Source organism: Alosa alosa, chromosome 14 (genome assembly GCF_017589495.1).
Source record: "Alosa alosa isolate M-15738 ecotype Scorff River chromosome 14, AALO_Geno_1.1, whole genome shotgun sequence".
In the NCBI taxonomy this organism is placed as follows: Eukaryota; Metazoa; Chordata; class Actinopteri; order Clupeiformes; family Clupeidae; genus Alosa; species Alosa alosa.
The window spans coordinates 4,357,166-4,370,104 of record NC_063202.1 but is presented as its reverse complement, the minus strand read 5'-3'; the positions used below and the strand labels follow the sequence as shown (position 1 = coordinate 4,370,104).

The 12,939-nt window shown below is 42.0% G+C and overlaps 2 protein-coding genes across 3 annotated transcripts in view; one reads left to right on the top strand and one right to left on the bottom strand.

Moving 5' to 3' along the window:
* pkd1l3 (polycystic kidney disease 1-like 3) lies at positions 1 to 12,023 on the bottom strand. The gene is made up of 25 exons (XM_048263539.1): positions 11,978 to 12,023; positions 10,482 to 10,765; positions 9,270 to 9,320; positions 8,909 to 9,022; positions 8,720 to 8,751; positions 8,573 to 8,624; positions 8,403 to 8,464; positions 8,249 to 8,311; positions 7,993 to 8,142; positions 7,684 to 7,805; positions 7,338 to 7,452; positions 7,121 to 7,249; positions 6,649 to 6,868; positions 5,538 to 5,716; positions 5,201 to 5,431; positions 4,991 to 5,092; positions 4,531 to 4,709; positions 3,769 to 3,915; positions 3,204 to 3,406; positions 2,670 to 2,857; positions 2,223 to 2,358; positions 1,783 to 1,978; positions 1,336 to 1,549; positions 957 to 1,041; positions 1 to 807 (listed from the first exon to the last, which is right to left on the bottom strand). The coding sequence occupies exons 2-25, from the start codon at positions 10,657 to 10,659 to the stop codon at positions 746 to 748; spliced, it is 3,210 nt and encodes a 1,069-aa protein (XP_048119496.1). The 5' UTR covers positions 10,660 to 10,765; positions 11,978 to 12,023; the 3' UTR covers positions 1 to 745.
* Positions 11,548 to 12,939, top strand: part of dhodh (dihydroorotate dehydrogenase) — a 7,531-nt gene continuing 6,139 nt past the window's right edge. Inside the window, exons 1-2 of one of the 2 annotated variants that reach the window (XM_048263540.1) lie at positions 11,548 to 11,644; positions 12,243 to 12,455. In XM_048263540.1, the coding sequence (XP_048119497.1) occupies positions 11,627 to 11,644; positions 12,243 to 12,455 (231 nt within the window). In that variant the 5' untranslated portion in view covers positions 11,548 to 11,626. Of the gene's footprint in view, positions 11,645 to 12,242; positions 12,456 to 12,866; positions 12,923 to 12,939 lie in introns of those variants that run through there. The other variant, XM_048263541.1, reaches the window with a different exon arrangement.

The window sequence follows — 12,939 nt, the reverse complement described above, 5'->3', positions numbered from 1 at the left end:
ACACACTAGCACACAATGGAGAAAAAAAAAAAAAGGAAGGATAAATATTTATATTTGCTTGCCTAGTGGCTGTCTCGTGCTTTATGGCATTCTGTGACATATCTTGCCGCTAGTGGTAATAAGGTTGGGTACTCTCCTAATAAGTATTTGATTTGAGTGTCATTCTGTAAATTTCTACAATTTGGGATTTTTTTTTTCAAATTTTGTGAAATATATTGATCTGATGTTTTCAAATTTTTTACAATGTAAAAGGAAATGTTTTTCATTTTCGATTTCTTGTGTGCAGCATGTGCATACCCTCTCCTCTTTTGGTTGCCATGTTTGTTTGTGGCGGCCTCTCTCTATGGCCAATGTGTGGTCACATATGTGGCTTGGTACTTATAGGATTTTGGGTCACTAGACTTCAGATGGTTATAAAATGTAACTGCTCTTTTTTGAATTTTTATTATTAATGGGAATTGACCTAATTCGGCTCTTGCTCCATTATTTGGTGTTGATCTGTGTAATTTTAGTATGCTTTTACAAATTTGTGTATGAAGTGATTCTATGATTTCTTTTTCCCAATTCTGAAAATCTTGATTTCTTAATGGTCCCCATTCCTTTATCCTGTTTAATTATTATATTCATAGACAATGATGATAAATATGACATAATGAGAGCAAGATACATGTGTCATTGCCATTATTTCAATGAACTGTTTGAGCTAAAATAAATACATTTCACATGTCAGATTGGGTCCCTCAGGTTAGTTCATCCCCTGCAGTCCCGTTTCCCTCCCGGTGTACTGCTCGCGTCTCCTCTGTTGCTCTGTGAAAAAAAAAGAGAAAAAGATTAAAGGCACCCTCTAGATCAGCTTTCAATACAACCCACATGCTGCACATGCACAGCACATACCACATAATCACTCAATAGTCTCACTGATCCAGCACTGATCCACCACGCTGGGTAAAGATTACCTTTCAGGAGAATCTCCACCTCCTCGCTCTCCTCCACTGCCACTGGCCTCATGATCAGAGCAAAGAAGATTGCCACGGCTATCACCTGCAACATTACCATAAGGATTAGCTTCACAGGGAACACTCTCGCTCGCCTGTGAACTGAGGGATACCGGGAATTATGATGATACTCATCTTTGAGTTCACAGAACCAAACTGTAACAAGAGCTGAACTGGAGATTGATTGCAGGACTACCCAAGTGAGGAGAATGTATTTCTGATATGAAAGGAGAGTATTTGAGGGTTCTCCTCCTCCTAACTCTACCATTCTTTCCCAGCAAGATGGCTGTGACCGTTCCAGGAAATAACTTTTCAGACTACTAGCTGGTGAAGGTCATACCTTGAGTGGCTGCAGGACAAAGATGCTCTGGAAAAGTGACAGTCCGAGGGAAATGACCCATTGAATGGACATCTCCTTCCCGTAGACGAAGCCGTAGAGCAGGGTAAAGAAGGTGGACACTCCACTGATGGAGAACAGCAGGAACCAGCCCACAAACACAAACCACCAGGGGAGCCAACAGCTGGACTTCCTCCTGTGTACCACAAGCACTGACCTGGCGGAGAGGGTCAAAGAAACAGGCTCACATGGAGAAACACAGGCAAGTAAAAGTTTACACACACACACTCACACTCACACTCACACTCACACACACACACACATACGCACGAGCATGCACACGCACACACTGGAATTTATCCAAAAGGTAGAGCTAATTAAAGTAATAAAAGTGTGTGTGTGCCTGAGCGTGTCCGTGCGTGTGTGTGTATGTGTGTGCCTGTGTCCCACCTCTGAGTGGTGTGAAACATGGCCACCATCTCTGCCTTCTTCAGCAGCAATCCCATCATGCTCCTGACGCACTGGTACTCCTCTGGGCAGGAGAAGGCTCCAGCGCCCAGACGCTCCAGGGACTCGGACAGGTGGGCCAGGGAGTATAGAACAAAATGGCTGCAGTGGACCCAATGGCAATCGCTCTCAGTCTCTCCTAAGGGACCAAGGGTAAGGACTCAGTAGCAGCAATGCATAACTACAGTATAAGCAAATTATTGTGGATGGATAATGTATGGGTTAGCTGTGTGGATGGATAATGTATGGGTTAGCTGTGTGGATGAATAATGTATGGGTTAGCTGTGTGGATGAATAATGTATGGGTTAGCTGTGTGGATGGATAATGTATGGGTTAGCTGTGTGGATGAATAATGTATGGGTTAGCTGTGTGGATGGCAGACCTTGCATCACATGAATGACCACATGAATGATGTCCAACGCTGCGGACAGGTCTGCAGACGACTGCAACCTCCCTGCCAGTGGCTTGATTTGGTTTTTGGGGCTTTTGCTGAGCATATTCACCACGTCCTCCGTTTCCTGGTTAAACAGCAGCAGAGTTGTTCAGTTGTTCAGCTGTGTTGAATTTGTAAGATTTATATTCAAGCCTTGAGAGTCATGGAGGGTATGTCAGATAAATTCACACAGCATGCATTAAACATTCAGTTCTAAAAAGAAGATGAAGATCACAGTGAAGCGGCTGAGTGACTCAAGGCTGTAAGATTTCATGAGACACATACACACACGCACACGCACACGCACACGCACACGCACACGCACACGCACACACACACACACATAAATATACACACACACATACACACACACACACACACACAGACACAGTGGACCTTGAGAAAAGTTGGCATGGCAACAGCCACAGCCTTCTGGTTCTGCGTGCCAATCTGCGGGGCCTTTGGCGGCTGGAGGCGTGGCCTGATGCTGCGGAAGATGGTGATTATGAGGATGTTGATGGGGAACATGAGGAGGCCGCTCTCCACACCGATGATGACCTCCGCCCAGGTGATCTCCAACGGACCTGTGTCACAGGAGCATCACGTGCTACAGCGGCAGTGTGCTACAGCGACATTTGCAGTGGCAACATCTAAGCAAACACTCATCACTGCTGACTGTTCTGGAGTGTTTTCAATATAAAATAAAATATTCCCTATTTGAAATGTTCTCAGATCCAGTGTTATTATGCAAATGTTTGAAAATAAAGATCCATCATGATGAGACCCCTTCATTTTATAGCTCAATCCCAGTCTTCCAGTGTCAGCACCATTTCAAGTACCGTCCACTCCTATCCAATACTTAATTGTCCTGTCAGAATACACAGTCTTTTTACCTAAGTACCAAGTTGACCATAGCAGAGGATGACTCACCTATCTGGACGATAACAGGCGAAGTTTCGTCGACCGGAGCCTTCCAGAACATGATGTTGATGGCCATGGTGCAGAGCAGCAGGCTCATGCAGCAGGAGACCCTCTGGGCACGGGTGAAGGGGCTGCGCCGTGGCGGGTCCACGATGGACACCCAGATGTGCTCATCCCTGAACCCGGAGGAGGTGCGCGTCTGGAAGATATTGCTGAGAGGAATGGGAGTGGTTGTTAAAGGTGTGAAGGCAGTTGTTAAATGCGTGAAGGCAGTCTAAAATGTTCTGATCAGCTGCAAGAACGTTTTGCCACTAAATAGAAAGCACTTTGTGTAATTGCATCTAGTGCCTAAATCCACCTGATGGGCATCTAAGATATTTAAAAGTATTGTGAAATACTATATGTGTGGAGCAAATACATTCCACATATCTTTGAAAACATTATATGATGATTCTACAGATTAATGACTAAAATACCACTTACTGCATAACATGACAGGTATTTAATAAATCCTTCAGACCAGTGAACCATGGAACACCATGACTACTTAGCTAGTTAAACTGAGGGTATCCACCTGAAGCTGGCAAGCTCATTTTTCTTGGCTGGGGTGAAGGTCCTCTTGATGAGCTCATCCCCTTTCTTTGAGCTCAACCAATTGTAACACAGAAAGTGCCAGACTTTACGCGTCTGGAGGTCCTGTATGGTGACTTTATTCAGATACCTAACAAGAGGAAGACATATTTTGATTACTGTAATGCAATGCTTCTCATCAACGCCTGATCTGACGAGCCGGAGGAACAGAAGCGCACTGCTGTGTGAGAGCCGATAATGTACTCTGTTCCCCTGTGCAGTCACTTAAGGCACACTGCTCATTAGTGTGTAGCAAACACCTTTCATCAGAGCGCAGCTATAATCAGCTTCATTCACTCGCTAAGCTACTTTCGAGACAAAGGGAGCTGTGTGGGTAAGCAGAACAAAAGGGTGAATGAAATGGTAGGTCAGCTCCGTGACGTTTAAATACCGTCTTGAAATGTCTAAAATGAGTTGAAGTGGCCAAGCTCTTTTCTGGTGAGTGGATAATAGCGTGATAATGTCACTCCCAAAATTCCACCTTTTAAGACTATGAATGAATCATATCACAGATGTATCATAGTTGAAAAAAACGAAAAAAAAAACAAGAAAAAAGTATCACATTTAATTTAACTTGAGGCATTATCTTCACGGTGGTCAGAGGAGATTTTAGAAATATAGCTAAGAGGTAAAAGTAGAACACGTTGGAGGCTTTTCAACTCAGGGGGTCTGAAACTAAAGTAGGGTCATTGGGGTTCCTCCTCACCAGGCAGGGTGTCCTCCTGCGTTGTCATGCCAAAGCCGGATGCCCTGGAGCTCGCCCAGGCAGAAGGGTGTGGAGAGCATGAACATGTCCACGCCGCCTCGCTCAAACACAGGCTTGTCCGGGTCAGTGAGATGGTGGGCCTCACTCTCTCCATCCTTCCCTTGAAGGACAATGGACACCTAGGAGACAAGTTAGCACACACATGAAGAAACATCAGCAATATAGTGCCTAATGGAGAAATGATTAGGTTTCTAATCTTCTAGAGCATCTTGTATGTTAATATCAGAAAATCATGCTGAATGTACCGGTATGTCCTGCTAAAACTGTGACTTTTTTGACTCCATGGTGTCACCAACTTCATTTGAACTGGTAAGTTTATTGGGGATTTTTGTTGTCACACAACACAAATAAAATAAACGCTTATCTGCGATTTTCAGCCTGCATCTTCCTAGGCGCTCACCGTGGCAGAGGTGCCTGCCCCGCTGCGATAGCCAGTCTGAATGTGCAGAATGTAATTATAGTTGGCACACGGATGGTTGTCTTCCAGAAGTGTCATCTTTCTCTGAGGAGCACAAATCTGACCCGCATCAGAACATTGAATATCCTTCAGTGTGTCTATTTTTAGTGAAGGGGAATGGGGTGGGGGTGGGTCAGGGTTGAAGCACTATACCTTCCTCAATGCCCGCCGGTCTGCATAGCAGGCCCAGAGTAGAGTCAATATATACAGGCCAAAGAAACAACTCAGCAGGACCACAACCACGTAGTTCTCCGACACAGTGCCAAAGTACTCGTTTATGCGAGACAGGTCGATGTAGTTGGGTGCCACGAAGAAGGAACTCCCGAAAAATGTCAAGTGATTACAGAAGCACTGGGTCAAATTAGGCTTTGTGTTCGGCCCCACCTAGACACACACACACACACACACACACACACACACACACAGCAATCCTAAATATGTAAAGACGTATGAAAGACAGCATGTTCATATGACGCAAAATAATATTTACTGAGCATCCATAGGTGCTCCATGTGGCATTGTCCTTGTCCCAGAACATGCACTTTGTGGTGAAGATCGTGATTGCGACTTGGAGACCCTTGCTCGAGCTGGAGTTGAGGCTGGCATTCACAAACCAGGTCCCGTTGATCCTGCCACGCAGCTCTGGAGTCACCAACCAGCGATAGTTATCTGGTCAACAAAACACCCAACGAACATGAAATAAAGCAGTGACTGATAGAATACAAATAGCACTGTAGCTCAGACAATATGTATCCAGGATTTTAAAAGAGCCTGATCAGTGCAATAGAGCTGATCTGATAGAGCTGATAGAGTTTTTTAGTTTTGCACTGAAATAGTTTTTTATTTTACCTGGTCTACATTACACTTTACTCTCCTATTGGACTATATTATTTATGCTGGTCTCTAGACCTTACTGTTGCACTGTTGGACTAATGTTGGACTACTTTTTGCACCTTCACCATGACACCCACTCTCTTGAGCACCTTGCCACACAACTAAGGACTATGGTTGGACTACTGTTTGGACCTTCACCATGACACTCACTCCCTTTAGCACCTCACCAGTCCTGGCCCTGTCACTACAAGCGTCTTGATCACCCTCAAGCACATTTGACTTTCTTAATTTAACTTAGCGTATTTAGTACAACATAGTGTATTTAGTACAACATAGTGTATTTAGTATTTAGTTTTGTTAGTTTCTTATCTTATCTTTTACTGCCTTTATTGTACAGTGGAGTTTAGTTATATGTTTATACTATACTAATGTTTACCATTTCTGTTGTAAGTGCATGTTGTGTGTTATGTCTGTATGCTACTGAGACCCTTGAATTTCCCCTTGAGGATCAATAAAGTATCTATCTATCTATCTATCTATCTATCTATCTGATAACATGGCCAATTAAAATAACACAAATCATTTTGACAATTTAATACCATAAGCAAAGCAAAACCCTAAGTGCAAACGTGAGGGGGTCAGTGCAATGAATCTGTGGGCTGGACACACCACCACATTTGCTGAAGTGATAGAATGAGCATTTGGGCAGGTTTTGCTGTTTGATATTTACTGGTCGCCAAGTTTTAGCCACGTGTTTGTCATTGTACCTCTGGAAGTCAAGAAAGCTTCCTCCTTATATGTTGTGTCGTTAGGCGAGGAGCCGTGTGCTAAGAGGAGGCGCAGAATGACCCCCTTGTTCGGTTTCATGGTGAGGATCACTGTTGTGTCCGGGTCTGTGACGTTGAATGAGGTGATGATGGCTATTGCATTGTCAACGTTCATTTCCGTGGTGGGAGGTATTGATGCATTCGGACGAGACAGATAAATCTGTTTCAGGGTGAACATAAATATTAAACCACAATGTGAGCAAAATGGGCTCTTTTATTTCATATATTCATGTATTTACTTTTGGGCCTAATTTAATTCATACATATTTACATTTTAATCATATATGTCTGTTGTATTGTATATTGTCCATAATACTGTCTGTGCTGCTAGAGTGACGCCATCGGCTGGAGACAAATCCCTTGCGTGCGCTAACACCCTCACTTCAGATTCTGATTGAAAAAAAAAATGTACCTCAAAAGACTCAGCTAGGTTACTGGCGCTGATTTCGGCTGAGCCATTCTTCAGCTCCAGTCCGCTTACGGTCCCGCTGATAGGTTCATCTGAGTCCGTTTTGAATGGGTTTTCCTTGAAGCTGTACATCTAAAACAAACAGCCTGGACCATCAGTTTACTTTCACAAGCACCATGAACAGGGTTTCACCATCATGACAATGCAGCGGATCTCTAACCTCAGCTGTGACAGAGGCATACTTGTCCAAAAATCCAAGTGAGGAGGGCAACTTGAAGTACGTGCCTTCCATCTCTGAACCGATCACCTGATTCTTCAACTTTTCTGGCTTATGACTAAAGAACATGTAGAGAACACAGGTAGCAACCTTCCACAGAAGTGACACATGGGGCCCTTATTTAAGTGATTGGCAAAGTGGGAAATGCTAAAGCTCATTTAAAAATGAGGCCAAATGTATTTGCTAATTTAATAACATGAGCAAGATCCTAAACACAAACAGCAGCTTTTGTACATGTACATGTACAAGACACTTGTGTTGGTGATACTTTAAGTTTGTGCTTACAAACCTGCTGGTATAAATAGTGACTGTTGGAGTGCTTATAACAACTTCATTGTTTGGGCCACTACTGCCCCCTGTAGGTGTGACAGCTCCATGTATTTTCAACACCAAAGAAAATATGTCACCATACTGAGAGAGGAACACAACAAAACCAGAACTTCATCACTGGTTGGCCTCATTAAGAAACAGTTCTTTTAACAAATGTGTGATTTAAGATTTTTGATTTAAGATTTTTGATTTAAGATTTCCCTCTTGTTGCGAAACTAAACTACAATGCCCGCAACAGATGAACCGCACAAAGTGATTTTTAGCTTACCTCCTGAACAGGATCACCTGAGCCTTGCTTACACCGAGACGCCATGTGGGAGAGTATGCCCCCCGTGCAGCTGATGAGCAATTTGATTTGGTTATCCTCTAGCTGACTGGATTTGCCAGCTGCATTGAGGAGAAGCTCCATATATTGCATCTGACGGTGTGAAATGAACACGGATGTTACTTAGCCAACATGGTCACCATGCACCAACACCATGCACCAACAGTAGCCTACACAGGAAACAATGCAATGGTCATACCATCTTGCTATGTGGGGGTCCTTCTGCGGTTGTCTCTAGCGTGTCTAGGAAGTTAACGGCTGCCTGTCAGGCACAGGACATTAAGGCACAGGACATTCATATGGCAGTAATGCAGAACAATAAAGGATGTGAGAATGTCTTAATGAAATCTGACCTCTAGGAAAGCATCATACATTCCTAGCTTTGACGACATTGTACTCAAAATATTGTCAATTTCTGCCAAAAGAGAAAGAGGAGGTGGATTAATGTTTTGCCTATAATAAAAACAAAACAGACAGTGTAGGCTACATTTCTTAATAAAAAAGCTAAACTGACATCACTGACCATTATAGGTGTCCCGCTTGGCTCTGTGAGCTGATCTCTGACGAGTGTTGTTCTATAAGGATAAACAGTGATTCGTGTGATCTTAATAGTGGAAGCAAAATCACCAACAACTGCAATGCATGATTGTTTCATAAATATACAACTCACAGCACTCTGAAGTTGTATTGAAGGTTTCAGATCTATGAGTACAACAAAACAATTTTTCAAAAGATGTTCTCTGTGAATATATTTTTTATGTCTTATTATTGTTGTTGTGCAACATGTTGCTTTGTACGAGTTAAGTGAGATCTGATGCATGGTACATTACAGAATAGTATTATTCAGAAAATATCATACCTAGTTGACAGATGTATGAAAGGTTCATGGTGCAATACTGCGTGGTTGTCAGTTTGAATGGATCCATGACCACGTATGAGCAGTAGTAGGATGTCTTATTCAAAGTATTCACCACTGATATATATATATATATAAAAAACATTTTAAAACACTTGAATCAATATAACACAATATGAAAATATTATGATGCAATTCTTTTCAAATCCGCTTTTAAATTTTAGGACATCCCTTACTCCTGCCAAAATGTTATTTTATTAGAGCACATGAGAAAGGATGGATGAACATGCATTTGCATCAGATGCTTTGCTTCTACTTCAGACAGTGGAGCTGAGTCAGACTGCAGCTGTTGTGATTTTCTTACCAGGTGCTTCCTCCTCTCTCCCTCGCAAGACTTTCTTCCCAGTAGATTCACCTGACAAATACAAAGGGAATCAATTTGTTAAGAAAAATCAATAACCTAAAGGAAAGATAGAGTTTTTTTAAAACATTATTTTTTTTTATCAAAGAAGTGCATGATTTGGTAGCATGATCACAGGTAATGAATGCATTCTCATGAATGGAGAAAGCACTGGAACACTCTCAGAAACAGAGTTGTAGAGCAGTGTTTGAATCACTATACCAGTGCCAGTAGTTAAGGTCACAAATAACTATACCAGTGCCAGTAGTTAAGGTCACGTTATGAATGGTATGTCAACAATGCTAGATTTATAATAACAATGATACTAATAATACTGCAACAAATAACAATAATAAGTAATACGTAGGTACATAGTAATTGAAACTGCCCTGCTGTTGTATGCATGATGACATACAGTACTGTAGACATTGAATGGTTTGGCACAGAACTAGATGATGGTGAAATAGATCTATCTACACTCACAGTAAAAGGGCTTGTTTTATAAGGGAGTTATTTCACATTCAGACATTTGACAATACAATTACTTGTGTGTGTGTGTGTGTGTGTGTGTGTGTGTCTGTGTGTGTGTGTGTTATATTCTTCAAGATTCTTCATCATCTTTTCCTATGACGTGGTGGCACAAAATACAGTCCATAGTATGTGCAGGACCGTGGAAATGACCTGGGAAATGTCATGATTATTCCAGTCATCCCTCTCTAAACTGGTCTGACAACCTGCAGATCGTGATATGTTCAGTGGTGACCTGCCCATCACAATACACTTCTTCTTGGCCTCATAAAAACAACACTTTTGATACGTCCAGACGCCCCTTCTCACCCTAAGTGACCCTGACAAATGACAACTGTAGTTTATATCCCAGTACTATGGCGTAGTCCAGTAAACACTCACACTCCGTCTTCAAGTCCTCTGCCTGTGATGAACACTGTCAGTCGATTTATATAGGAGTCAGGACGTCCACCTGCCAAGTCACTTCACGTTGTCCTTATTTCTCAACTGCTCTATTTATAACTACAACTAACCATAACCACCTACACAACACACCAACACAGGATTTCTTGTCACATTAATTAAAATATCATGATCACCATCATCATCACCATCACCATCATCATCATCATCATCACTATCATCAATATGGCCACCACCATTACTCACCATTTAATGGATTTTCCTCATATCTGCCCATCAGGCTCTTGCCTACCCACCAAGCCTCTGATCTCCTGCCCCTTGCCACAGTCATGTCCTGCAGAGCGTCTCTAATCGGACAGCTCAGGGCCCGAAGAAGCCGTCCTCCCCGTTTCTCACAGGCACCGTTGGCCTTAGTCCAGGGCATCGCCTTGGAAGAGAACTCATAAACCACGTCATTGAATTCAGTCCTTGGCTTTCCTGTATAGGAATATGACTGCTCAGCACACGCGCTTCCATCTGCTGACGAACATCTGTCAATCCACAAAAAGACACAGAAAACTATTAAAATGGACATTTCTGACAGAGACCAAAAACAAACACACTTGTGTATATCAGCAGGTGAAAGAGACGGTGAGGAATTGTCTACTCCAGCTCAACTTATGCAAAACAAGTAAATCTGGGAGTAAAAACAGTGACTGTGACATCACTTGATTAGGGAAATAGCAACGCAAACTCAAACAACATGCAAAGTGGAACTTCTTGTCACTCCATCCCAGACTTCAACAAGTGCTGGTAGAGATTCACCATTCCAAAGAAGACCATGGAGCATCTTAAAGACTACAGTAAATGCATACCAAAACCTTTTGAGACCTCTGCTATGTTTGAGGTTTAGGACCAAATTATGCTATTGACTGAAGTAATTACACATAATGTTGGCTTTTGTTATAGGATTGTTTGTTTATATAACTCTTATTATTTCCACAAAAAAAGATGTGATTAATCGCCTACAAAAACTGTTAGGTCTACATCACTTTGAGTAGTTTTACCCTTAAGCTAAGTTTGAAGGGATCATCAGAGTGATGCAGAGTAAACAGAGAGACCCAAGTAATAAAGAGACAATTCCAAATAGACTAGGCCTACAAATAACAACATACAGTATGAATTATGCGATCATTAAGCTGTCACAATAGTTTAGAAACGGAACTTCTTTGTAATATACCTATAGACAGTAAAATAAATGTAGCCTACCATTCTTCAGGACTGATTTTTTTTTTTTTTACACGTTGACGTCAGATCAGTCACACTGTCGCGAGACCAACACCCGGAAGTTGCTGCTGCCTATGTTTTGAAGTTGTGCAACACGAACATGCTTCTCAATGTGATATAATGGTATGGCGGGCAAACTGAAGGTAATGACAATATCACTGGGTGATCGTAGTAAAGGCATGACTTTAACACTATTTATTCTGAAATGTCCTTTCATATCCCCTTCGCCCATTTAATTGGAGAATAAATTTATCTTGAATGAACATCGATAACCTAGCGAGCTAATATTAACTTATTTTAACCTGATAATCTATGTGGCTAACACAGCTAACCAGCTAACTGTGTTAGGTAACTTTTGAGTAATATAATAATTTTGTGATATAACGTTGGAAAGTGTTGATTATCATATCGTCAAATGACATGGAGTCTCATGTCTGGAGAATCATAACTTACTTTAAAGGAAATAAGTAGCCTACCTTAGCACTACCTTGCATCTTCTGCCAAGACTGTGGGCAAAGTACCATACCCATAGATAAAAAGCAATGTCTAGTCTTGAGTGTGTGTTCGTTGTGTTTTAAACGTGCTACATAGATTTTCATACAAAACTGAATCAGAAAAATCAGCAGATTTATTTGTAAATGTGTTCATCTCTTAAAGTTGTTTTATGGAATGTGCATTGTATGTGTAGGACATGATGCTCTTCTGAACTGTCTGTTAAAAAACTTGTTTTATCCTCCACAGAAACAGCTGAAGGAAGCCGCCGGTATAATTGGGGCGGGCAGTTTTTTGTTCGCCTCATACCTCACTGCCGTTGGAGATGAGCGCTTCTATGCCAACAGTCTCATGCCCTTGCTCCAGAAGGTGGTCAGCGCAGAGACGGCCCATGTTCTGGCGGTACGGATCCTCAGCTGGGGTCTGGTACCTCTGAACAGATACCAGGATCCGGCCTCACTGGTTAGTGTGTGAAGAAATGAACGTGGGTTATGAGTCTCATGCCTAGCCTTCCCCTCCAGATCCTACTTTGCAAATCTTTCATCAGGCTTAGATGATACCCTGCACATCTCCTGGCTAATTGTTTAAATGAAAAATGTTGTGTGTGGTAATCATCAAGTTAGAATTACCAAGGGAATTACCATGGACTTCATGTTAACTTTTTTGGCCAGTAAAAACTCCATTCAAAATGCTCAAAGAGCATGACAAATATTTTAGGCCAAAACTTGAGCTTGGAATGCGTTTCAAGTGCTCTCCGTTCCTGTGGTAGTTTTGGGTCGTTTAAGAGGGGTCTAAAGACATTCCTGTTCAACATGCACTTAGTTCTTTAAGCGCTTCTTATGCGTTATGGTTTGTATAATATTGTTTTATTAGATGCAGCCTCTGATTCGTGCTGACTCATGCCAAGCAGACCGATTGAAATGCATAATGTGAGTTACCATATCAT